General features: G+C 36.2%; 1 protein-coding gene across 7 annotated transcripts in view; it reads right to left on the bottom strand.

Moving 5' to 3' along the window:
- Positions 1-26538, bottom strand: part of LOC124297380 (syntaxin-1A) — an 85916-nt gene that overhangs the window by 55990 nt on the left and 3388 nt on the right. For all 7 annotated transcript variants that reach the window (XR_006906586.1, XR_006906585.1, XM_046748348.1 and 4 more), the window contains exon 3: positions 12277-12376. Coding sequence is in view for 5 of the 7 variants with exons in the window: in XM_046748348.1 (XP_046604304.1) it covers positions 12277-12376 (100 nt within the window). In the remaining 2 variants the exon portion in view is untranslated. The remainder of the gene's footprint in view (positions 1-12276; positions 12377-26538) is intronic.

A 26538-nucleotide genomic window follows, 5' to 3' on the forward strand; every position in this document is an offset into this window, starting at 1 on the left:
AAATCAAAGTTAATTTAAAGAGTAGCGTATATTGTGTCATAAAAAATATTTTCATCCAACGTTTTTAGAATACTCAAATATATGAAGAATTCACCCAGCAGGGATGGATATCACAAGTGCTCGTACCAAGTGTATGTGAGTTTGTGACATATACATGACTGCGTTGCGTGTAACAAAATGTATAAAAGCTCAACACGTAATAAGAAAAACAATTAGTCAGTTCGAAAGTTTGTTACATCAACGACGGTGGTGATCCTCGGATCCGTGCGCCTAATACCTAAAAGGACTTCGCTAAGAGTTTCCCCCAAAATTCCTTCAGGGTTGCTTGTGGATAAGGGTGGGTGGGATGCGAGGATCCGCCCTCGTCGGCCGTATAACCATCCGGCAAAGTCGTCTCTTGCCCCGAGGTAATTTGGTATGGTCGTTGAAGAGAACGGGGAGTAGAAGCGAAAAGAAGGAACGGAGAATGGGGGGGGGGGGTGAGGGAAGAATGAAGAAAAAATAAAAATAAAAAAAGGAACACACCTCACGCACCTTCGTGCTTCGACGCGATATCGACGAGGATGACGACGATGACGACGGTGACGAGAGGACGATCAAGTGTGTGGAGGAAAACTAAGGCAGTTCAACTATGGATAAGTGTTACACGGGTATACCATGCACGGTTTAAGGTACTCGTATACTCGTCGTGGCTCAAGGGAGGAAAAATTGTTATAACGAACTGGAGGTGGTTGTAGATATATACAGTGTGACGGGAGAACGGAAATAGTCGTTGACAAATGTGAAGTAATTCCAACAATTATGTCCCTCTCTCTCTTTCTTACTTGTTCTCACCGCAGTAGCTCGACGGCATCAAAAATGGCGGCTCGAAAATCGCTACCAATCCCTACCGTTACTGCCCTATAAAGGGAGTAAGCCCTTATACGACGCCGCGATATAAACGAGAAAAAAAAAAAAAAAAACATAGGTATGCGGGTGTAATAAAACCGAGAGACAATAAGCGCGACGTGATGTTAAACGCGTAAAATATAGGATATGAGAAGTATACTGTAAACAAAAATTCGTACTTACGGAAACGAGAAGAATTATAAAAATAGAAAACACAATTTTTTATACGATTAACGGTTTTTTTTTCGGATTGAGCGTGAAGTAATTATCGTAAAAACGAGAGTGAAGAAAGAGAAAGAAAAAAAAAGAAAAAAAATATATTGGAACCACGATTACGGATAACAAGTTCGTCCAACTTTCAAATATTAGAGCCGAGTTCGTATCTCGTATCGCGGGACAATTGCCTCGAGGGTTCTTCTTCTTAAAAGATTGCAACCAGGCAAGGTAGAGGTAAAATTCCTCAACTGCTACTATACCTATACCCAAATGTCTGCCTATTTCTTTTCCACCTCTCGTTTTGTTCATATATATATATATAAAAAGAACAGTAAAAACCTTTCTTCACTCGCCGGAGGCTACAGGCCCTAATTTTATAACCCCTTTCTCCTCCCTCGACGTGCTCCTTCCGAATTTTCTGATTGCGAGCAGCGCTGATGCCAAATAAACCTTTTTCTACCTTGATAAAATAATAAAAAAAATAAGCAGGTAACTAAGCGGAATATTATAGAGTTGCGTAGATTTGGAAAAAAATGTATGTACCGTACCTACTTCGTATTCCAACCCCGTATTATTCAATAAGACTCACAATTTTTCTCAATCCTATTCTCTGCGACTCGCGTGATTTTGAATTCTGGAATTTTAACAAGATCGCAGAGTTTGTTCGTCGACAAACAAACACAAAGAGAAAAAAAAAAGAAGAAGAACTAACCTAAATTGAAACTGCGTTTCGGTCGGAATACGTAATGAATATTTATTCAAGTATATAGTTTTTAACGCGTCAAAAATTAGCGCGAGAAAAGCGCAAAGTACATATAACTACCTATCATAGTTCAACACGAAGAACTTAACATCGGAGGTATAACTTGTTACCTATTATACATATATATCGTATATGTGTAACAATTCTTTGGACGCTATGAGTAAAACATTATTATCCTCCTTTATTATCCGTCCTGTAAGATTATGTCGTCGCTATTACGATACTAAAACCAAAATTGTTCACTGTATACACATAGATACATTTTTCGGCTTTGACGTTGATTGAAAAACGTAAATACGTAATAGAATTATATTGTCAGACTATATTGACTGACTAGATCAGAAAATCAAACTAACGAATGAAAATATCGTAGAGTAATTGAGTTTTACGCCTGGTCACAAAAAAAAAAAAAAATAGAAAAAAATAAGTAAAGATTTTTCGCATTCAACGGAGCGACAAATGGTTGGAATTTCATCTTCTCTTCTTATTTTCATTGATGCAAAAGTTCTGGTTTGGCCTGCTTATTAAACCAGAGCTGGCAACTTCCGCTGAACGGTTAAGAAGCCACATCTCGCGGTTTTCACGCGCTGAAACGCCGTTGCGAAAAATAAATACTCAGAGTTTAAAGATTTATCGTATGTTGTATAGACGGATACTACAAATAATTTCACAATTTTGTGTTGCATTTATTCAAATTTTGCAAGTATTTAGAAGTAATGCTTTGCAATCGCTATTAAATATGTCAACGTGCCCTATAAAAAATTATGGCAAAAAAAAAAAACCGAATCCGCCTGGATGATAATAATAATAATAGTATCGGCAACAAGAAAAGAATAAATTGAGAAAAAAAAAAAAAATAAATAAATAAGAATAGAAAACAACAGGATGTGGAAAGATAGATCCAATTTGTGAAGGTTGTTAGAACAGGTAATTAGAGCTCTGACGTTGACGAATATAACGCGAAAAGCGTCACTTTGCAGACAAAAGTATTTTTGGTTAACGAGACCCAGCAGGACTCGAGTGACAAGAAAGGCAACAATTTTACCGGTATAAAAGTTGCTCGTACAATTGTATGAGATGGAAGGTAAAGAAGATAAAAGTAAAAAATGGTAAAAGGCAGAAGGCAAAAGGTGAAGAACAAGCTTCTGTTTTTTTATGGTTCAATTTGTATCATCAAAGTTGTCAGCATTACTTTACAGTACGTACTGTTATTGAACGCACGATTATATTGCAATTTAAGTGGTACAAAAGGTTTAAGAAGTAAATAAAAAAAAAAAAACCTCAAAAATTACAGACAATAACCGGAATTAATATTTGAATTTAAATCGTTAAATCGTTAAATGGCGTTGCAACCTAGTTCTGCATATAACGTAATTATCAAAACCACATCTCGTTCACTCTGAACCTTGTGTATATAGTCAGCGATAACGTACTGATATTCATATTTATGGAAGTTAGAACGAGGCCAATTTATTGTTATATCGTAAAGAGAACAGAGAAGGAAGAAAGTGCAGATTTGAAAAGAAATTTTTTCTTACCCACATCTTCGAAATATGAGTTTCAAATATACCGCAGAGGGAGAGAACAAGAGAAGAATATTCGCTGGTATGTAAGAAGACGTGATTCGATTCGGTACTTTTTTCTGCGTATGGGATTTTACGCTTGCGTGTATACACGTCTGTATTATACACGTTCGTGTCGCGTAACATTGCGTAACCTTACGAAACGTGCACGACTAGGCGGCTTCCCATCCCATGCGGTAAGTACTTCAAGTTAATAATTTTCAAACGATGAAATTTCGAGGCAATGCTAAAAAAAAGAAACCTCAAGAAACTGAGAAAAGAGAATTTTTGTTTTTTTGTTAAGCTGAAATCTAATTTTTCATACAAATATTGCTTTTTCGAGTCATATACGAAAGGATCGATAAAATAAGTAACTGCAGTCACTCGAGAACAACTAAGCTTGCTCCTAGGGTCGTTGACATCAAAATCTTACTGTTGGCCATTGTTATAGGTATCTAATTGTAATATGCGGTTGACATTTTTGCCGAGTAAAAGACTTGGAATGATTGGCAAGAGAGCTTTCTCTCGAGAGAGGAAAAAAAAAATTCAAGTGTGAATTTAAAAACGAATCTAGAAAAGATCCTTGTATATATGCAGATACGTAAGTACACGTATAACAAAATCAATGTACAAGAGAGAAAAATAAAAAAAATTCTCGACTTCCAAAAAATGATTCGAATAACTTTGGAACTCTAAATTTGTTTAACACAACGCGAATCGTAGAGACAAAGAGAGAGCAACCGTGCTTGCGTGTGCTTTATCTCTGTATAAAAAGTACTGCGTACATATATCTAATATTTATACATACGGATATTGAACGAAAAGGAAAACGGTGAGTAAATTTATTCATAAGCTCGAGCTATTGGGATACACCGATACTTATCCGTACATATAGGACGAGGATATTATGAAACTTAAGAGGGCCGTTGATCTCGTGTTACGTGTCTTGCGATTCATAGATTAGAGGGTAGACTTTACAAGTATTAGCCACCTACTCGACCCACGTATTACAGCACGTACCTGCCATCCCCTATACATGTATACGTATATTATGTGTATAAATATGCAATAATCCGTGTGCCGCATAGCGAAACGATTTTTCCCTTTTAGGTATGCGTATAAATATATATAAACTTTGCATATATCTACCTATATACATATAACAGAGATTTCCGTGATCTGTTTCTGGCTGCGGTATAGTTTTAATCAAGCCAAAAGCATTTTTATGCCGGTTGTGAACTTGAAACTTTCACCCGACGTGCACCGTGAAATAACTAGATCCTGAACACATGTATATGTACGTACAATTCGGTATTTATCAATTGGTTTTTTTCCCCCCGACTTTCATTCTGATCAATCGATAACTGTAACGAGTTATAGTAAAGTAGACTTTAGAATTTCTGAATAAGGCACAATTTGGTTTTATTCAAAACCGTGAGTAGTTTTTCGCAATTACGAAAGAATCGGATATATTACGGAGATTAATTACGTTTCAACCAGACTAATCCTTCACAGCGTGACGTCACGGCCTGCCGGGTTGACAATAATATATATATATATATAGATGTACAATTTGATCAGCAGAATGTGTTTATATCGCCTACACAGCACACGCACGTACTCTCACCACGATTCGATGTAATTTCGGGGCAAGCAATCAAAGTTGATTGAATTATTCGGTTTCGACGAAAAAACGTGGCTTCGATTGTCGACGAAGAGAAGAAGGAGGAGGAATTAGGAAGGATCACGTAGTAATGAATATCCCGCAGCATCCAACCTGATGAATTCGATATCGCATCGTCGATTCGTGTATGCACATGGAATGACGTATAATAAACGGGCCATTATAAAAAATAGTAATTCACATATGTGTGTACCAGAGTGGTCTTCGACAGGATTGTTTTTGAATTTTTATGGTCCCGGGGGCTTAAGCGCTGTGAAATTATTAAAAAATAAATAAATAAATAAATAAATAAATAAATTCCCTGAAAATTTGAGCTCTCCGCATCAACTCTAACGATAAAATAGTTGGCTTTGTAAACGAAGTATCATACGTAAATAACGTGAGAAAAATTATTTCTGCTCTTTGAAATGTTGTAAATCGTTAACGAATGTACCGACAATAATGGTAAATAAATATTTTTGTACATCATTAAAATAAGATCCGTTTTGTCGCTATAGAATTTACAATTAATTTCCAAAAAAAACCAAGATGTGGTTTGGATAACTTGGCAGATTTTTTTTCACACTCCGGGTGTCTTTGCCTGGATTCGAATTAACGTGAGATCGCAACGCGTATTGATACCGTTGGATTGTAGGATGAAATTGGAGATTTACACGCATAAATAGGTCATATGCATATGTGTGTATGATATTAATATCGGTAAGGGTGCGTGATCGATGCGTATATGCATCAACAGCTTGTATTATACGATAGAATTCACGTATAATACGAACCGCGGCGTTGAACTTGCACGGCGTCGTCGCCGTCGACGTATACGCAATTTTCCCTCCGCGGTAAAGCGATTAATTTGTTAAAATTCAATTTCTCGCGTAATTGCGTCTCCAGCATCCCGGGGGCTGCATCAGCTCTGCCGCCCCTTCAGGACACCGCCTATCTCAACTGTGACGCTACGCCCTCTAAATTAGACTGCAAAGTACATGTGTGTGTGATATAGGTTATACGTATATATCTATATATATGTGTGTGTGTGCGTGTATGCGACATGCATGCGCATCCAATAGCGAAATTAAATTTCTCTATAACCATATAATCGAGTTGCAGCAGAACGATTAGGTCGAAATCATATTTGTTAAATAAGGAAGCACATCTTTTCTTCTTTCTTTTCTGTCGCGTCGCCGCAATTACAACAGCCGATTGTAAGTTATGCAAGGAAAAAAAAAGTTTAACGGTAATAAAATTAACTTCCCTTTTTATCATGCATATATGTACTAATATATATATATACATGCTCGTATACATGTATGATAATATTAGCAAATGTGATTCCAAACGATGAGATTCGTGTATAAGATCTGTATAACATCATACGCGGAATTTTATGTTTTTTTTGAAATTTGAAAATTGCTTGTGCAATATTTAATAAAATAGCTGACGATGAAGGACGGAATTTACTTTCATTTTCTAACACTCTAAACGAAGAAATCTCTTTATCAAGAGTATGAAAAACAAATCGAGATTATTTCGTTTCTTTTTTTAAATTTATCTCGATTCTCCCCGCGACATTAATCTCAAAAATCCGTATTACGTACAGATTTACGTAAAATCTCTTTCTCTATCCTCTTAATTTTTCGCAAATTCAGTATAACGACCGATGATTAAAATGATAACGATCAAGTTGCATAAAGCAAAACGTGCAATTTCACAGTAATTATATGTAATCTACCTGTATCGAATATTTTTGTTAGTTAATTACAAACGTTGCCTGAGTCAACGTCGACGATATATGCAACATTGTGAAATAAATTGCTCCCGAGTGTACCTACGCGTATAATAATATTAAACCATAAGTATCGTACAAAAACGGACGCATAAAACGCAGGATAAATATCCTGCATACAGAATTAAATAAATAGCAGCGCCACCGAACACAAGGATGAGTAATTTCTCGCCGCGTACAGGAAATCTACGCGAGATTCCGAGTTTCCCAAAGTTATATACGAGAATAGAGGGAGAGACACGTTTCCAATTAGTAGTTGTAGATATCCTGCTATACCGAGGATTTCCAGGACCTAATCCTCCCTTCGTGATATAACAGCGAAAATGCAACCCCCTACAGTAAAATTGAATTTCCAGTAACGCCGAGATTTTCTATCATCGTTATATGTATATATTTTTACAATAATCACACACTGTATATGCATCGTGCGTAAGTCGAATTTCGAGGTGATAATTCGATGAGAAGAAACGCATATCCCGAGCGCACACGGTCAGAAATTATATCTATTTATGTACACCAAATATTTGTTACCTAATAATTTATAAGTAAAATGAGATGAAACGTGGAAAACCCGCAGAGTAAAGGCTGAAGTGGTATATAACAACCCGTCGCGTTGTACAAGATCAATATATCCCCGGGACTTCGACGTCCCTGCAGGGAAGAGAGAGAGCGAGAGGGTGAGAGGGAGAGAGAGAGAGAGAGAGAGCGGCTGTGGTTGGATAAATGACATATTTAGAGAGAGTTGACGTCACATGTGCAGCAGGCGATGGTAACGATCTTCTCTAATCACCGCGCGAGAGTTCTGACGAGCTGATGTTCGATTTATTTTTATTTATTTACTTTTTTTTTCAATTTTTCGTTGAATTTCTACCGTTTACGGTGAACACTTATATTTTGTTGACGGGTTTCGAATTTTATTCGATAAATTCGACGCGTTACGTAATATGGAATATGCTGTGACAATGTCGAAACTTGTATCGAAATATTATTACAAAAAAGTTTGTTGTGTAACAAACGTTCACACTATGGGTAGGTGTTAGATCACCGAACGGAAACTCGGTAATATCTGAAATTTCTTCTTTCTATTTTTTTTTTTTTTATTGTGATTTGTTTGTCAGATTTTTTGTATATTGAGAAAAATTGATTGCGTATTGTCTAAAGAATAGTTTTTGAATTATTTCACGATATTTTCAATGATACGTGTTTATGTATAGGTGAAAATTCGCGAAGAGTTGAAATATGCACGCATGCGGCGTTTCCTTCTTCTTCTTCTTCATCTTCTCCTTTTATGAGAAAGTGAGTTTTTGGTCATATTGACGAAGCTTGTGAATCGCGTACAAAAATTTCTGCTTATTGTTAGCCGAAGAAGAAGAAGAAGAAGAAGAAGAAGCTAAAGCAAAGATAAAGAAGGGAGAGTGACAGGGGCGAAAAATTGGAAATGATACTGAAAGACGGGAGAAGAGTATATATAATCCTTACGTCAGAATCCTGACACCGTCACCCTATAAAATATACCAAAGTGATACTGTACAGAGGTCGTCGGAACAAGGTTTTACTTTTATCCCCGCATATACGTCATCCGTGAGGGTGACGCGATATAAAATTACAAAAATATCGAATCGATTGAATATTCCGGCCGTATGGATAATCCCGATACAGAAATCTGTGTGCCTGCGACGAAAAGAAAACAAAATAAGCACAGGATATATTTATATCATGTAACGCTTGGTAAGTATGCAAATGTGAATTATTTAAAACTACGAGAAAGAGAAAGAGAGAGGACGAAAAATAATCAAACACGTTAAATTCCTCTTTATTTTAAATCCTATGTCGTGTATCGCGTGTCTGAAGAATAAGGTTTACGCGTGCACGAAAGTCAATGACCTAAAATCGGCTGCGATATAACAACGGTATATTGTTAACTCATTGTTGATCCATGCTCAAGGATTGTAAGAGAGATCGCGACACAATCGCACGGTACACGGTATGATTATTATTATTATTGTTGTTGTTCTATTATTATAAAGCTGCACCTTATTACATAGATTACGTCCAATACGGTACGAATAAATCGCGGATTATAAAGTAATTATATAATTTCCACCAGATATTTATACCCATGTACTGTAATGATATATAAACAAAACCAGAGGCAAGTTTTGCAAAAATCGCAGCATGTGAAAGATATAAAATCTCTGCCGTAAAACGAAAGTAACGTGAAAAAAAAAAAGTACATAAATGATGAACAATCGCACGTGAAAAAAAGAACGACGTTGCGTAATTACACAATCTTGTCGCACCTGCAGCGCATATTCAGGCGGATGCGGAACGTAAGAAAGGGGTTTAATTATTGTTATTAAAATGCATATGCAAGGCAACCACGGCGTCGGCGTTCTACTTTTGTAATTTGCATAAATCGTTGCATGTAACGCCCGCGTTTTACTGTAGATGGGAAGCTTATAGAATCAATGTCGCGATGATTAAAGCTTTTCCAGGCCGCTGTGCGAAATTCAGATCACAAGTAAACAAATAAAATTGAGAATTAGTGAATTGGAACGCGGTGATTGCGACTGATCAATTGATTCGATTGAAACAGAACAAATGGAAAAATGATACCATTTTAATATTATATACAGTTCAAGGAATTGAAAGTATGGTGAGAAGTTCGCCGGCGAGCTAAAGAGCACGAAAATAAAACTGCAATGAGAAAAATTTTCGATAATTTAATGTTGGTAAAACCATAAGTTACGGTTAAGATAATAGTTACATCGATAATACTTTGTTTAAAAACAAGTTTATTACTTCGACAGACTAAAAATTCCAATCTTATTTTCGAAATCACCTGACTTTTTCATGCTGTAAGAAATTGCCTGAGTTATCTCGATTTTCCAAGTTTTCCCCGAGTGTGCGAGCCCTGAGATCGTACACTCTAGATAACATTTGAACTATTATAGAAGCGATAAAATTCACTTGGCACTAGATTTTGTTTTCTAACGCGTACTGAAAACAAAATTATTCACACAATCGGCAGCGGTGAGTTGAAGAATTTACGAAACGACTCGCGATTTCTTATCACAGACGCGTTTATATCGAATAATTAATAACAGATCGAATCAACCTGTTGCGGCGAGAAGACGGTTAACGCATAACAAGTCGAGTCAACTTCGATCAGATCCTTGGACAACAACCGCGGTTCGTGAGCCTCGATGATTGTCGTTATATCGGGGTTACGATATAGTTCTAAGGATACGGATAAAAAACCGTAAGGGTTTCAGAGCGATCATGAAAATCTACTATGAAAATAACAAGAGCTCGACAAAGTTGTACACGTGATTCGTTGTAAAGCCTGCGGTATATTCGCCAACGATTTCTCCCTTATTTTTCTCTTTTTCGCAGAGGTAAGGGAGGGGGAGAACGAGGAGTCTGCAGGGTTGGTTAAAAGTCGATCGCAAAACCCGGACAACAATGCACCCGCCGCCCCGACTCTCAAAGCATCATCCAGCAGCTACTGTTGTTACGTACCTACGTAAAATGTGGGTGTAAAAGAGAGCTAGCTGGCTAACCGGGACAAGGACGATGATAAACTATAGCTTTTCCCGCTCCTCGTCGACGGCTCGTAATTTTTTCTCAAACCGCGAGTGTCCTCGGACCATTCGAAACCGAGTTTTCATCTAGAAAAACTAGATGAAACAAACCAACCTGGAAACTAGGTATCTGTATCAGCTGAAAAATCGGCGTACATTTTACGCTGCACTTCGTGCTTGGTATGTTATTTTACAATTTTGAACTGATTTCAGAGTGGTTATAAAACAGTCTCGTTTTAAAATGAGACAAACGTGTGTGCGGAATACGAAGTAGAAGAATATTCATGTCTGAATCAATGATGAGTAGTATATATGTATTTATATGTAAAATATATTTCCCAATTAAAAATACGATTTTCGTAACCTCAATATTACACATATTTGAGCTTATTATAATTAATAATATATGATAACATCAAATTTTCTTCCATCGAGCTGAAATGATCTCGTCAGCGGTAAATTAAAATTCACTGAAAAATGTTGAATCAGGCGAATATAGAGAAATATACAAAAAAAAAAAATAAAAATGAAACTGCTGTTGTAATTTATATGTGATGTATGTAGAAGGTACTTATGTTGTACGTACAAAGTGTTGGTGAGTGATTGGAAATGGTCTTTTGCCGCGAAGAAAAGAAGAGAAAAGAAAAGAAAAGAAGAGAAATGAGAAAAAATCGTTTGCGATATTGTACGTTTTTCTCCTGCTGAGAATCATAATAATCAGCGTTGGTTATTTCCCATCGTTTTTAACGATTTTTTCCCCTCATTCTTCTTTTCATACAGTATAAAAATAACAGACACGTAACAAAGGCGGTCATTACATTTTTTCAATTTATTACTAACACGCAAGCGACGCGACGTAAAGCTAATCGTAAAAAAGAAATTCAACGCATTTGACACTGCAACAATGGAAATTATCGTATTTATTCGCAGAATATATATTTTGTACAATATTCCCAGAGAAATGAACGCAAAAAAAAACATAATTTTTCTTGCATTTCACCAAATTTTATGTCGGTATACGTGTACAAGCGATTACGCGATTATTCGTTGAGCTTACGTCGTCTCTCACTCGTCGATATTTCATCAGTTTGATTAAGGATAAATTCGTCATTGATTATTCAAACGTGTGTCATAAATGTTGAAAGCAAGGCTATAACGTTACTGTAGAAAATAATAATAATAACAATAATAATAATTACTACGTCAGTTTTACGTACGAAATTCGGCAAACAATTCGCAACTTTATCGGTTCAATTTGCCCAATTTGTAAAGTATGTCCTGGTATCGTAATGCATTAAAAAGTAAGAACCGAGAAACTAAAGCAAAAAAAATAGAATCAACAAGGGTGAAATTTTTTTTAAAAAAAGCGTAAATCCATCATTGATAGCAACTTGTGATATAGCGTATAATAACGCAACATTTATTCTACGATCAAACAAAAATCCAACAGACCGTATATAATGTGGATTACGTTATCGAAACGTGTAGGTGGAGATGATAAGGTACGTGAAATTTCAATGTCCCGAAAATTGACACGTTGAAAATAAAAAACGTGAAAATGAAAAAAGATGTGTATATATATATATATATATATATATATATATATATATATATATATATAAACCCGCAGCATCTGCAGCGTATTTTTCATGTAACACCTAACAATTCCGCTCTCTTTCCGTACATCCAAATGATTCGATACTTTGAGTTTTGTAAAATATATTTTCAAGCTTCGAGAAAAGTAGAAAAGAACAGTTGACGATTTATTTAAAACGACCAAAAATTTGACTTATTATACTCACTTTCATCTGTCTGCGGCGCCGACAGGATGGCGCTGTGTTTCTTCTTGACTTCTTCAACATTCGTCTGGATCTTGTCTATCATTTCGCGAATTTCCTCCACCTGTAACAAATTTTTTTTTCATTTATAATAAATAACTGAAAAATATTACTTAAAAAGAGTATTAAAATTTTAAAAAACAACGTATTCGCAATTTTCCATTACGCCGTGGATATCTCTCGAGTGTATAAAGTAGATATAGCGTTGATTTTATTTTCCACAGCCGCAAAATTAAACGAGATACGTAAATCGCCTGACAAAGATCGAGATTATACGCCCCCGAATGCAGAGAGGGAGAGAGAGAGAGAGAGAGAAGGAGAGAGAGTCAGTCGAGGGCGTTATTTCTGTTAATATACACTCATGGATTATATGCAGGGGTATAAACCAATGCTGATCGGAGTTACTTGATAGGAAGAAAGTTGAAATTCAATTTCACCGTCGCACTGCTCTAGACACGTCGTCGAACATCGCTGAACCCTCGGCTATATACATGCATATGTATACATACATCCACTCATACATATGTATGTACATCGAGGTATCGACGACTCGCGATGAAGAAAATCGACTTACACACCTCTTTCCTTCTCTTTCCCTGTTTCATATCGTTCTTTTACTTTCCACCGAAAAAGAAAACTGATAATAAAAAGCTCGCAAAAATAAATGGAAGAAGAATTAATTTTATAAACATAATTTTCCTTCGTTTTTTTCTTTTTTTTCTTTCTTTCTCAATATTCTCTTTTATTTCTGGCTATATGTATACATTTGATTTATTAACCGAGTCTTATCCTTACGCATCTGCAAGAAAATTAAATCGATCATGGGGAAATATAATATAAATTATACACACACGTGCAAACAGTGTACCTATAACGAAGTTTTGTTTTGTTTTATCAGAGAATAATACCAAGTATACGCATTGAAACAATGTAGGTATGCATGCTTGTATTATATGTATATAATGCTTATCACACGCAGCAACGAGAAAGCGTCCGAAAACGTAGCAGTAACAGGGGTAAGAATTTATAGCGTCAATTTATTACTTTCAATGAAATTAAAGTCCCGCGTGTAGTTCGCGTCGCTACGCCCCTTTCAAATTACACATATATACATATGCATGCATACTTCCGAGTTTTAATACGTATGCATTTACACTCGAATAAACTAGAGCGAATTATTATTTAAACCTGTATCTTTCGGTATATTTAAATTTAGTATAACGATGGCGAAGTTAGGACGATTATTTATTGACGTTTGATCGAATTAATGTATCAGTATTGAAAATCATAAGTTATACCTACGAGGATACGCAAAATAGGTAAAGAGAATTTGATACCGATGCTGATGGAACTCGATGAAAAATTTGATGAAAATATCATCATATTCTATAAATATTTTAATGACCACGGATAATTTGTAAATCCTCGTCGCGTATAAGGTGATTAATTATAGGGCTGTGTACATCAAAGTGTTGTATATATTATCGGTTCAATTACACTGCGAAAAATTAACGACGGGAGATTATTACAGTTGACTGATATTTATTATATTCATGATACGATCATACACAAAATTTTCTACGCAGATCCCACCGCGTGTAATAAAGATAAGAGCAATACGCATACGCGTCGTTCACACCGTTCCGCGAGATATTAAGCATATGTACATCCGTGTATATTGCATGATAGACGCATCACACATGCATACACTGCGGAGAATGTATACCTGTATCGAATAAATCGTTGCACGAAGGGGAGATTTCCTTGCGAATTATTTATCACGTCATAGATACCAATGATACGTACGTATATGTGTACCTTGGACATTTGTACACCCATGTAACCGATACTTTAGTATCGTATGGGTAAATTATTATCACGGAAAGTGATTTTGACGTGTACATAAATTCCTCATCAGAAATCTAAAATCGATTCGAACGCCGCGTCAATTGAACCAAAAATATATGAACGAACTGAACTCACATTCGAGGAGATGCAAATCAAAGTACATAATATCGAAGTGTATTTATGAAAATTCTTTTTTCTATTTTCAAAAGTTTCCTCCTACAATATTGTTCAAAGAATTTTTCAACTTTCTCCTCAATTATCCATATGTCTTGTATATATGGAAGAGAAAAGCGGTTTGAAACAAGGTTTACAACAATTTAAAGCTTTCGAAGTTACGATTACGGTAAGTTCTTGAAATAGAAGGTTATAGTAATTGACTATGTAATCGTACGAAGGATAATAGCTAAACGCATAATGTGAGCAATAATTTGTCGGTTTGAAAAATAGTTACATTAGCAGCACCTAGATTTGTTACAACTGTGTACGTATATGTGTTTTAGTTCACGTTGCGAAGTTGTTACACGAACGTCATTTGGATTAATTAAAAGCCTGGTGACTCGCGAATTAGTCGGTGAGTGCTGAATTAAACTCGCAGAGGAAGAGTTATAAACATGTTACGTATACAGTACTAATACAACTTTGCGCGAATCTTTCTACGCAAATTCATTAAGTATAAGGTACACGCTGCACGCGCGAAATTCTTCAATGTTTGTCAAAATTTTCTCATGCAAAATACACGATGTATACCTATTGCAGGTTCGCTAGAAATTGTGTCGCGAGGCACGAAAAAAAAAAGAAATTGGAACGCTTTCAACAGCTGATTCGCAACTGCGTAATGCCTGAGCAATTAAAAAAGAAACAACGTCGAACATACGTTTGCTATGAAATTGAGATGAAAATCGGCGGAGAAAAATTGGGAAAATTGACAGAGGGCTGTTTATTTCTTTGAGCGAAGGTTTCGAGGATCTGCAGGAAAAGCTCGAGAGTCTGTAAGAGCTGAAAACGGATAGACGTTAAATTGACTTTGCACAGTACTCGTGGGCGTTCGCGTCCAGTCCGCAAATATAACGTATACAGGTATACAATACGTACGTATATATACAGTAATAAATGTAGGGGATGAAGGAAATTCGATACTTACATACGCCCGTATACAATATATACAATATATATATATATATGTGTGTAAGCATATATGAACATGTGTGTGTATTATATATATATATATATATAATATATATATATATATATTATATATTTCCGAGGGGTAATAAATTATTTCTTTTTTTGTTTCGGAAGGTGGAACGAGAAAAAACCTCCGAGTCCTGCAGGGCGAGTCTACCGAAGCGTATACATGCTTATACCTATGTATAGATACACATGTATACTTATATTATACGTATATATATATATGTACATATATGTAATATAATATACTTGGAACAAAAGTATCGTATCGGGTGGGTAATTTATTATGTGGTATCACACTCGGCTGCACCGAAAACTATAATCACCTTCACCGAAAAGCTTCGACGCGAAAGAAGCAAATTCAGCGATTTATCGCCAAAGCCGGATTCCGGAAGTGAAAGTTGGGATAGGTATAAAGGTGGTTACCTGAAAGTTACATTGCGTAATACCGGCCAATTTTATTCGGTAAATTATATTTTTTATATATAATTTATTAGCGAAATTTAATTCGCTGATTTTCAACATACACAACATTATACGATCTTTGATTGCGAAATTTTTTCATTATACATCATACCTGAAATTGATTTACACAAAAATTAATCACCATTAAAAGCAGGGTTCGTTTCCCATTAAAGAGCGAATAATACAACGCTGGAATTAATATACTTTTTAATAAATCGCTTGTTATGCCTTGAAAATACGCGCGTAATGTACAATACATAATTATACAACACGGCACGTGCTGTTACAATGTAGCGATATTTTTCAAAACCTTAATTTATTATCAGGAGAAGGTGGTGGTTTGGTGTAGGTACCTACTCGCCGCCCCTGCCGGTCGCGATAATTAATTATTTTATATTAAACTCGAGGGGTTGTCTGCAGTAGTTACGGTAGAAGAGAGACGTGACGTCACGTCACGCATACGCAAAAGATTCAACCGGAGAAATCTTTTTTCTTTTTTTTTTTTTTACTTCCAAATTGCATACTTTTATCTTCACACTTTTAGCACGAAGCCATTGCGAATCGTCTATCAGTCACGCTGTGCAGTGTGGATAAAAGTTTTGGTTGTGTCTGTTCGATCCTTGTTTCTAAAATTACCAAACAATAAATTTCCAGTGTCTAATCCACTAGAAATTGGTTTTAGTCGTCGAGAAATTCACAAATTGTGCCGTAAATTTATAATTTTGAAAAATAAACGGGTCAATAATCGGGTGTCATAAACGTGTCGATAACTGCTGTACTTCTTGCCTTACCTACATACGTCTATGTTGCTAAAGAACGTACATGCAGAGATACGAAATGTGACGATGAGTCAGGCTGGGAGGCGCGGACGGGAGATAAGAATGTTAAATTATGCGTAAAATTCCTAGGTCATTTTCTTAAATTGGCATACCGAGGAGAGCCTCGGGACCCTCGGAAGCCGCGTTTCAAATTGCGCCTCAATTGCCGAGGCAGGCATTCACCCTGCGCCCAACTTCAACCTCGTGGCGAAATCTTACTTATTTACTTTAATATCGCGCCACTCGCCGAGTGGCCACTCAGTATCAAAACACTCTCGGCATCTTATACATACATATATATGGATATATTTTTACATGATATTTGAGTCACCTGGAATTTCCATCAAGTCGACGTCATCCGGAGTTTCGTACCACGCGTAGCAAACTGCGAACGAGACTTCGGAGCAACGATTTCGCCAATTATTCCTAATCGTTTGAAAGCTTTACGAGTATTCTTTATTCGAAATAAATAATCATTAATTTTCCTGAATTTCCTTGGAGTTATTCGGATGAATTCAAATTCGTAATCTTGAGACTACGACTAAAATCCTCAGAAATTATATCTTTGTTTCAACGATATGCTCGAATTGGATCTTTAAAAGCCTAATGTGGCGTTTGAACTACATAGATAAGTACTAATTAGCTCTGTACTCTTAGATCAACGTTTCCAGCGCGGTAGAAAATTTTAATGCAGGAACATCGGAGAATTACGCTGCAAATAATCGCTTCAATCATATTCCGAAAAAATTGAGACTCTTTCGATTACATATGTTCTCATGCCAATCTCACCATCATTAAGATTAAAAGACTACAACAATTAACAAACAGTGCACGTACCACAGGGTATAACAATATAATTAGTATATCAAAGTACCAGAGTTGAATTTTCGGGATTATTAGCACGATTAATATTTATACACGCATTCGTAATCGTATCATATCCTCATATTTGTCAGAGAGAAGAAATTGCCTAAAACAACGATATGATTGACCGTTACGAAGATATTCACGACTGGAAAAGAAGAAAAATAAATCGCCGTACCCGCCATTTTAGAACGATCATATACTACCCGAAAAAGGTTGGCACATAAACTCTCTTCCGAAAGAGGAAAAAAAAAAAAAAACCTTGTATTATACCAGCGGACACATTTATCAAAGCTATCCTGTCCAGCGCCATGCATCATCAAAATTTTAAACGTTCTATTCGCAGACCATGTTTCAAAATAGGTACGGTATGTTGTAAAATACCGCAAATTTGACTTTATTTTCAATATATGAATTTATACCGTGACAAAACCAGGCTTTCCACGTCATCTCAAACACATAACGCCGATTCTGTGCATCGGCCAAGTTGATTCGCACAATTATTGCCAAGCCAAGCTTCACTTCCCGATAACTAAGTGTACGATACATTAGATTTTCACGTATATATCGCGATCGCACTATCTCGTATTCAACTTATGCAAACAGTGGATACGTTCAGACATTGTGTACACAGAGACGTGTAAGTTATACGCGCTTGTCCACGTAAATGAAATTCGCTTATACACATTTATGCCCGTCAAAGAGATAGGCGATAGTGGGCAGAGAAATGACACACGATGGTACTAATGAGAGTCTCTTTTCCTTCCCTCGTTCAAAACCGCCCACCAAAGCACCATTTGACGACTAAAGGGAATTTCTCCCGAGGGGTTTGAAAGTAGGGGAAAGCTTTGTGAAAACAGGGTGGTTCCAATATTTTTTCATGCCACTGACCAAATAGAGAAGAATTATGGATACACACACTAAGGTGGCCGTTACTTTCGTCGGGGAAATTTTTCGATTACACTCCAAGAATACATATTTTTACTAGGTATAGAAAACAAAAACAAATCTTCTGTAAATATAAAAATTTTCGAATAATATTGACACGTGTCGGGGGGCGGTTAAAATATTTCGTACCTTTCCATGTTTTTTAATTAATATTAATACTATTATTTTTTTTTTCATAAACTCAGGTGGACTGAGAAAATCAATTTCATACTCGAGAACGATATTTATATTTTCAACTAAATGTAGGATAAAATTATTATCGGATGAACGGAGGTATACCGTCGATATCTGTACTCGATTAAGCCGTAAAAATTATGGTTTTGTGAAATACAAGTGTTTTAATATACAACGTACGTGTTTTTGTTCCCATATTGAGTTGTAAGTATAAAAATTGTTCACAAGCAACGGATTGATTTTTTCTTTTCATTTTAGCTCATGAAAAAAAAAAATAAAAAAAGCAAACTAAAATTACAAATTAAATGCTGATATGACAATTCAAGTGTTAAAATCACAAAAATATGTGTCATATTCACTAACAGAATTGTAACAAGTAACACAAATATAAATTGGACTCGTTGTCAGATTATGTCTGGTTAAATTTTTCCAACAGTGTGATATATACGAGACGATTCACACTTTCCCCGTATAACACAGCCAATGAAATCGTGCCAGTAACGCCGTTTGCGCCTCACTTGGCTGCAATTGCAGCAATATCGTATCGACGATCGCTTCAAAAGTTATGGGTATCTACGTGAACATGTTACGAGTGACGTGTAACGATATCGTTCTACGTTTTCGGAGATTTGATATCTTATTGAGAGTCACTACGCTCGTTCAATCGACTTTTTTTACTTCCTTCGTTTCTTTTTCTTTTTCTTTTTCCAAATTGATCGATTCGAGATGGTTATCCAAATGTACGATGCTCGTACCAAGCAATCTCGATTTCCAATAAATTCCTACAGCAACGGTGACTTCTTCTCATTTTACAATTAAACGTGTGCCGTGCTATACGTTTTCCTTAATAATGGATGACTAACTCTATGATTACACCTTCCTATACTCTCGTTAAACAAAACTTAAAACCGAAGGATGACTCAAGTCCAGCGAAGCTTGTCACAGTTCATCGCCGTGTTATAAAAATTCTGTCAGACGTTGTACGCGAATTTTCAATTTTGCAAGTACACATTTTCCTCCCTCAGTGTCAAGTGTTAATGTAACAGCAGTATTCAATGTAAAAAATAGTAACGAAGTTTCGAATATTCATGATTGTCCATGAATTTAAATTTTTTATTTCAACATTCATTTTATTTTCACCAAAAACTTCTTTAAACTTGTCTTCCATCACACACTGTAAAATTTAGACTTCTTTTTTTTTTTTGTTTTTTTTTATACAACGATCGGTACCTGCAGAAAAATACCGATACAAAGAACATTTTCGTTAACCGATGGTTTATTCAACGGATTATGAGTGAAAAATATTGAAGAAAAAAAAGAAAAAAAAAAAAAGAAAAGAATACAAGTAAATAAACAAACAACACAGCGATCACATTCCCATGAAAAATTTACATTTTTTTATGAAGTTATTGTTTCACCTGCAGCACACAATCTGTATCACATCGGCATGCGATCATCGTACCGGCGTTCTATCTTTACACCTAAATAAACAAAATTTTTCGTCGTACACCGTCTTTTCTCTTTCATTGTCCCGTGTGCTTTTCAATAGCCCGTAATGAAAGAGCATTGTTTTCTCCAGCTACCGTCTTTCATTCGTATTGCCGTTCTTGCGCGAGGCGCGTAATTATTGCAGCATATGCGGCGGAATGCATCCAAGATCAACGAAGAGGATTTATCGCGTCATCGCAACCGCGAAGCGAGCGTTGTAACCGCACCCTGTAACAGCGATGTGTCGACGCATATGGCGTGTACATGGTACATGATATCGAATGGTGTTACATGCACGTACATGTACACACGACTATATAAACAGACGACGAATTTACATTCTATTTCAGGTACCGGACAATCTACCGCAGAAATGCCAACCAACTGTGCCGCTACTGTATCTTGCCTGTTCCCGATGTCACCGTTTGCGTATATATCGTATATAGCTAATACACACAATTCATTTCAATGCAACCGATATCTCTGTGTATTTATCTCCGACGCGTCGATTGATTGAATGAAATTGTATAATTACAATATTCAGCCGGAATAAACGAAACTGTAATTTTTTGAAAATATTGTTTCATAAATCAAAATATACACTGCACTTGCAACGACGATGCAGCATAATCTCAAAGCACATGCCTTGGAGTTACGATTAAAAAAAGAAAATCGGAAGAATGAAGAATTATCAGCAACTGCTCGTCGATAGACGGACGACAATGTTTGGGAGGTAATGAGTACAAAAACAAAACTCAATTTCGTAGGAATGCGAAAAGTTTTGAACAACCAAAAAACAATGATTGAGCAGGTCGGATTAACGAATTCGAAGTGAAAATCTGAAATTTTTATACGACATGTAAATATCATGTGCATACATATGTATGTACATCGTTAGGGGAAGTTTTTCTTTCAACTCTAATGACTCGATAAGAAAAAAAAATAACAAGGTGTACCGAATACCTATACATGCATGTTCATTTGAACATACATATTTAAAGTAGATCGGTTTAATTGTAGCAGTCTCAACAAGTTCCAAGCGTATGTAAATGGGAAAGTTGGTGTATATGTACATAAATGTATGGTTGCATACGTTTACTCTTCGGCTTAAATATGTAGAAAGTATAAGTCTAGTCCAGATTCGGGGTAGATATATGCACGTTATATACAAGGATTGGCAAGAAAGCACGCATAATTAGGTCGAGAGGCTTTCAAGAGAGAGAGAGAGAGAAAGAGAGAGAGAGTGCGAGATTAGAGAGAAAGAGACGAATGACGAAATTACGGTAGCACGAAGTGACAAGAATTATATAACAAGAAGGAGGGGTCAACGAATGGATATAATTGAAAATAAAAAAAAAATTCTGGAAACAATAGTTTTTCGTTGCCAGAGCTTCGAAGAACGAATGTTAATACAATAGAGTTTAAAAACATCCATTACGATGATAAGATCCCGCAACATTTTTTTTTTTTCAACAATTTATCATCGGCGAACAACAAGAAAAAAAAAACTACACTTTGTTAACAACTTGAATTACCTTAGGTAAAATTTTCAAACGAGAATCGAGTATAATCGAAAGGTAATTTCTTCAATCGCAAATTGCGAGGAATAAAAAATTGTTCGGCACCGAAGGAAACGGGATTCCGGCCGTACGTCAAGTTCCCTGACCATCGGTCAAAACCGATCCCGTTTTTCGCGTATAATACTCCATAATACGCACGGTGTAAATTACGTGTAAATTATATGATTGTAGGCACGTGCAACGATTTAATGATATTTCAAGTTATGAAGCTAATTCTCATCGCGCAAGCGCAAATTCATCATCAAGCGTTACGCCTACGCCGGTATAAATCCGGTACGATCGGATGGATCCACGTGGTTGCAGATTGGTCTAGGGTTACGCTAGGTCACGAACATACCTACATCGGGTAGGTATCTCTGTGTGCGTATACACCCTTTCCCAAATTACCTCCGTCCGTTCGCTCGACGTGCGATTGAAGCAGAGTGGTGGAGGAGAAAGAGGGGAACCAGGAAGAAAGAGGGGGAGAAGAGAGACCTGAACTAGGCGCGAAGTTTATACATGTTTCCTGATTTCTCGACGAGCAGCAAAATTTTACGACGACGATTTACAACGGACGTATTACATGTATGTATATATAAAAAGTGAAGCGTACTTTTTTTTCAATGTGAAATTTGTCCAAATTTTCGAACATTACAACAACGGTTATGGACTTTAATTTAATTTTATTTTTTTTTTTAAACTTTTTTTTGCCCTCGCAAATTAAAATCATTACTACCATTGTCGTGATCATTATTATTTTACAACCGGGTTTAATTTGCGAAAGGGAATGAAGAACGATAGGGCAAAAACAAAAGGTTCGACTGCTAGGCTGGAATTGCATTTATATATATATATGTATAAATAGGACACGCCATCGCATCGCATCACATCCACCGGTTGGCTAATGACTCTGATAATTTCTCAGGGATTCCTGACGTCGTTAACCAAAGAGCATGCATATTGTCTCCTGGCTCCTAATGAACTTCTCTCTACAGCGACTCGACGTCGACGGCATCTGACAACGCCATGTATACGTAGGATAGTTCCGCGAGATAAGTTACGCCTCTTGTGTTAGAATTATAGGTATGTACAATGCACGTGTGTACCTGTATACTGGGGTGGTTTTTTTTTTCAACTCTTCTTTTTTCTTCTCACGTACCCTTCGAGAATTTAGTTTTTAGCCTCAAACGAAGGCTCGCGAAATCGGAACTCGGTGATAAAATTCTAAAAGGTGCCTCGAACGGTTTGAATTTTTCAAACACTATGAACGAAATATCTCGAAAACTATACAAGTTGGGAAGCTGTTTTTCGTTTCATTTTATAAATAATCAAAATTTCTCTAAAAAAAAAAAAAAAACAAATCCGAGACTACTGTACACTTAAATGTTAATCTTGTATTCGATACGAACGTTTAAAGTTGAGTGCATTGATTAAACGAATGAAGATGCTTATGCAAGTTCGTATCAAATACAAGATTAACATTTAGGTGTACAGCAGTCTTAAAATTTTTTTTTATAGGAAATTTGTTTATCTACAAAATGAAATTAAAAACAGCTTCCCAATTTGTATAGTTTTCGGGATATTTCGGTTAGAGTGTTTGAAAAATACAAACCGGATGAGTTACCTTTTAGAATTTTGCTACCAAGTCCCGTTTTCACGAGGCTTCGTTTAAGGCTAAAAGCTAACTTTTCGAAGGGTGCGTGAGAAGAAAAAGGTTATAAAGAAAACCATGACCCTGCTGTGTAGACACACGCTGCTGTATATTCGTAGTATTCGTATCGAAAATTCGTCTTCCGCCTTTCGTTCTTCAATTTCTTTTCATTAAAATTGTATAATAACCACGCTTGTTGACTGTAAAGATGTTTTTCATCCCTCTCCCTCTCCATCAAGCATTCGCTACCAGTTACCGCATAATTATATAACATATATATATATATATATATATATATGTATATAGTATACTTTACGCCAACAGTTACACAATATATTCCAGGACGGATCGATTATTCCTGAATCATGGGCCATGAATATACGGGGTGTCATGACGTGACGTAAGCATATTACGGAGTACATCACCCTAAAATATAACCTTCTTCTCTCGGAGATTGATCCGACTTCTATACAATAGAGAGACTGACTAGAATTTTACCGAATTTCATAGAAATTTGTGGGCATTTTTTATTCCCACTTCAATCTTTTCACTTCACCATACACACTGTGTACTGTCTTTTGTTTTAATCATCGCCTAATTCATTACGGTTATGATTATATTACTACACGTTTTAGTTCTTTCCTTTCCTCTCTATCGGTTGGTTTTTTTTTAATTATTTCGCTCGTTCTTATCTTACCAAGAACAGATTACCTTTGCATGACGCATAATAATCGTACAAATGCGTACATAGCGTGCGACGTAATTTCCCTTGTCCCCTTTTCAGTGGCATCGTATATAAATATGTAATATTCCGTGGATGAAATCACAATTTTCTCATCGGAAAAATTTTTGCACGTATACTTCGAAATAAAAGAAAATAAATCTTCGTCACAAAGCTGATATATATTGTGTTTTAAGTGATTTAGATGCAGCCAAATTTTTTCGGTTCAAATTCTTTTCTCAAATATAAAATTCGATTTCAATACCGTAACACTGTATAACATATATACATATACATGTATAATAAATATAAGTGAAAAACAGTATATGCGTATCATAAAATTTGTCGACATCCGCAACAAATGTGAAAAACTTGGACTTGAGAAATTGAAATCTCAATGTAGAGATTTTGGAATGGTGGAATTTCAGCCATAAATAATCCATACACAGGGTGACGAGTGAAAAAGAGCTTTTTTTTGCTATCGTCGCTTGCCTTTGAAACGCAAATGCGTTATATTCATACGATATTCGTGCACATGTATGTATGTATTACATGTATACGGGTATACAGACATGGTGCCATGGGCTTGCTTTCTATATAGATGGATAAAAAAAGAGGCGCGTGCATTGATGACTTAAGCATGACATTGAAAAAGTTTGAAGGCCGTGTACGAAGCTAAGTAAAAAAGCTAAAACATGATTCAACACGGTATAAATTTGTTTTTCAACTTAATATACGAACAAGCTACACACGTACACACGTTTTCATAATTGTTGCTATCATTTGGATGTAATAATAATTGATGAGAAAATTTGCGATTAGAAATGAAGGGTTCCAAACGGTTGTAAATATGTGGTAAATAACAGAGAAGAAAAAACAAACAAATAACGAGCAAAGAAACACAAGTTGCGTAGTTTTTCTCCGGACCAGCGATACATATTACACGTACAACTTTCATGCAGGGACGATTCACGAGAGGTTCGTTCGCCCGGATATATACGCGGCAAAATTGCACCCTGTTTTGTCCGCAGTTGCCGCACGGGGTTTCAGGCTATATTTAACGAATGAAGTATCATACCCAACTCGTTTTACGTGATAACGGTCGGTTAAACCGATAATAGATACTATGATACAGGCAGAGAGGGAGGGAGGGACCTGGCGGAGTAGAAAGTTCCACAACTGCCATAGTAGTACTAAAATAAACGTAATTATCGGACGATTTGTTGCCACAGATCTTACAAATCCCTACGTTTAGTGTTGTACAGAGATAAAGAAAACTCATGGAAACGTCTGTGCTGCATTACGTGCGGACTGAACGATTCTGAAGAATGCAATCATCTTTATACAGAAAACAATATTAGAAGATGGAATAAATTTTTGCAATTTAATGTGAATAGAGAACCATGTACCTATAGAATAATCGTTAGCAACATGAAAATTAATGAAAGAAAAATCGAAAAAAGTAAATACTTATATTCGGGAACTTTTTTCATCGATAACGGCGGTATGCGGCAAATTTTTCGGTGAACGGAATAATAATCGCGAAAAATTAATCGTGAGATAAAAATTTACGATAAAAATCGGATGAATCCTTCCTTTTTCTCCCCGCTCTTCAATTCAAGTATACCTGTACGTTCCTAGTGCAATGTTTTGCGGCTGCACAGCGTATTAAACGCGAAGAAACACACACGATATATGCGGTGCTAAAAGGTGTGATATATATATATATATACCTACGTATAGTAATTTAACCGGCTCGAGAAGCTTTTAGAAAATTTCTTTTTCACCCGGAAGTTTTCCTTTGATCGCTTTTCACTCCGAAACCAACCGCTTACAGCGGTTGAAGGTGAGGGGGAAAAAGACTGGCTGATTCCGGGAGTTTTAACTACCGTGTAACACATAGTTGGAAAGAAGGAGGAAGAAAAGGACGACCATGATGCCGTTGCAAGCCGGCTCGAGGATCACAGGACCGGGGGGATGTTTTCGGAGTGGCAAAGTGCCAGGACCTCGAGTCGAATGCACCGGTTTTTTACTTTTTTTTTTTTTTTGATTTTCTTTTATCGCGCACTTTGATTTAAATTATTCGAACTTTCTACCATCATACTTATTAGTTATTTCTGCGCGGTTTTATCGTCTCATTGAACCGACCGCTAAAATATGTCTTTTTTTTTTTTGTATTTTCGCAATTTGTTTTTTCTAATGAATTTTCAAGGATAAGATTAGCTGGTTACATGTTGAATCAAAAGAAAATTATATAGCTGTTTATGTAGAGAGAAAATTGCTAACGATCAAATGATCCGTCTGGTAAAATTGAACGCATTCACGGCCGTATATTAAAAATGAAATGTCGCGGTTTTCAATCAAAAATGTATTACGTCAACTTTTCCACGACTTAAGGAGCAATATCTGTTTGCCAGGATAATTCCAGGATTTAACGATATTTAAGGATATTTAAGGAGCGGTACAGACCCTGTACAAATTATCTATTTTCTACGGACTAAG

Source organism: Neodiprion virginianus, chromosome 2, assembly GCF_021901495.1.
Source record: "Neodiprion virginianus isolate iyNeoVirg1 chromosome 2, iyNeoVirg1.1, whole genome shotgun sequence".
In the NCBI taxonomy this organism is placed as follows: domain Eukaryota; kingdom Metazoa; phylum Arthropoda; class Insecta; order Hymenoptera; family Diprionidae; genus Neodiprion; species Neodiprion virginianus.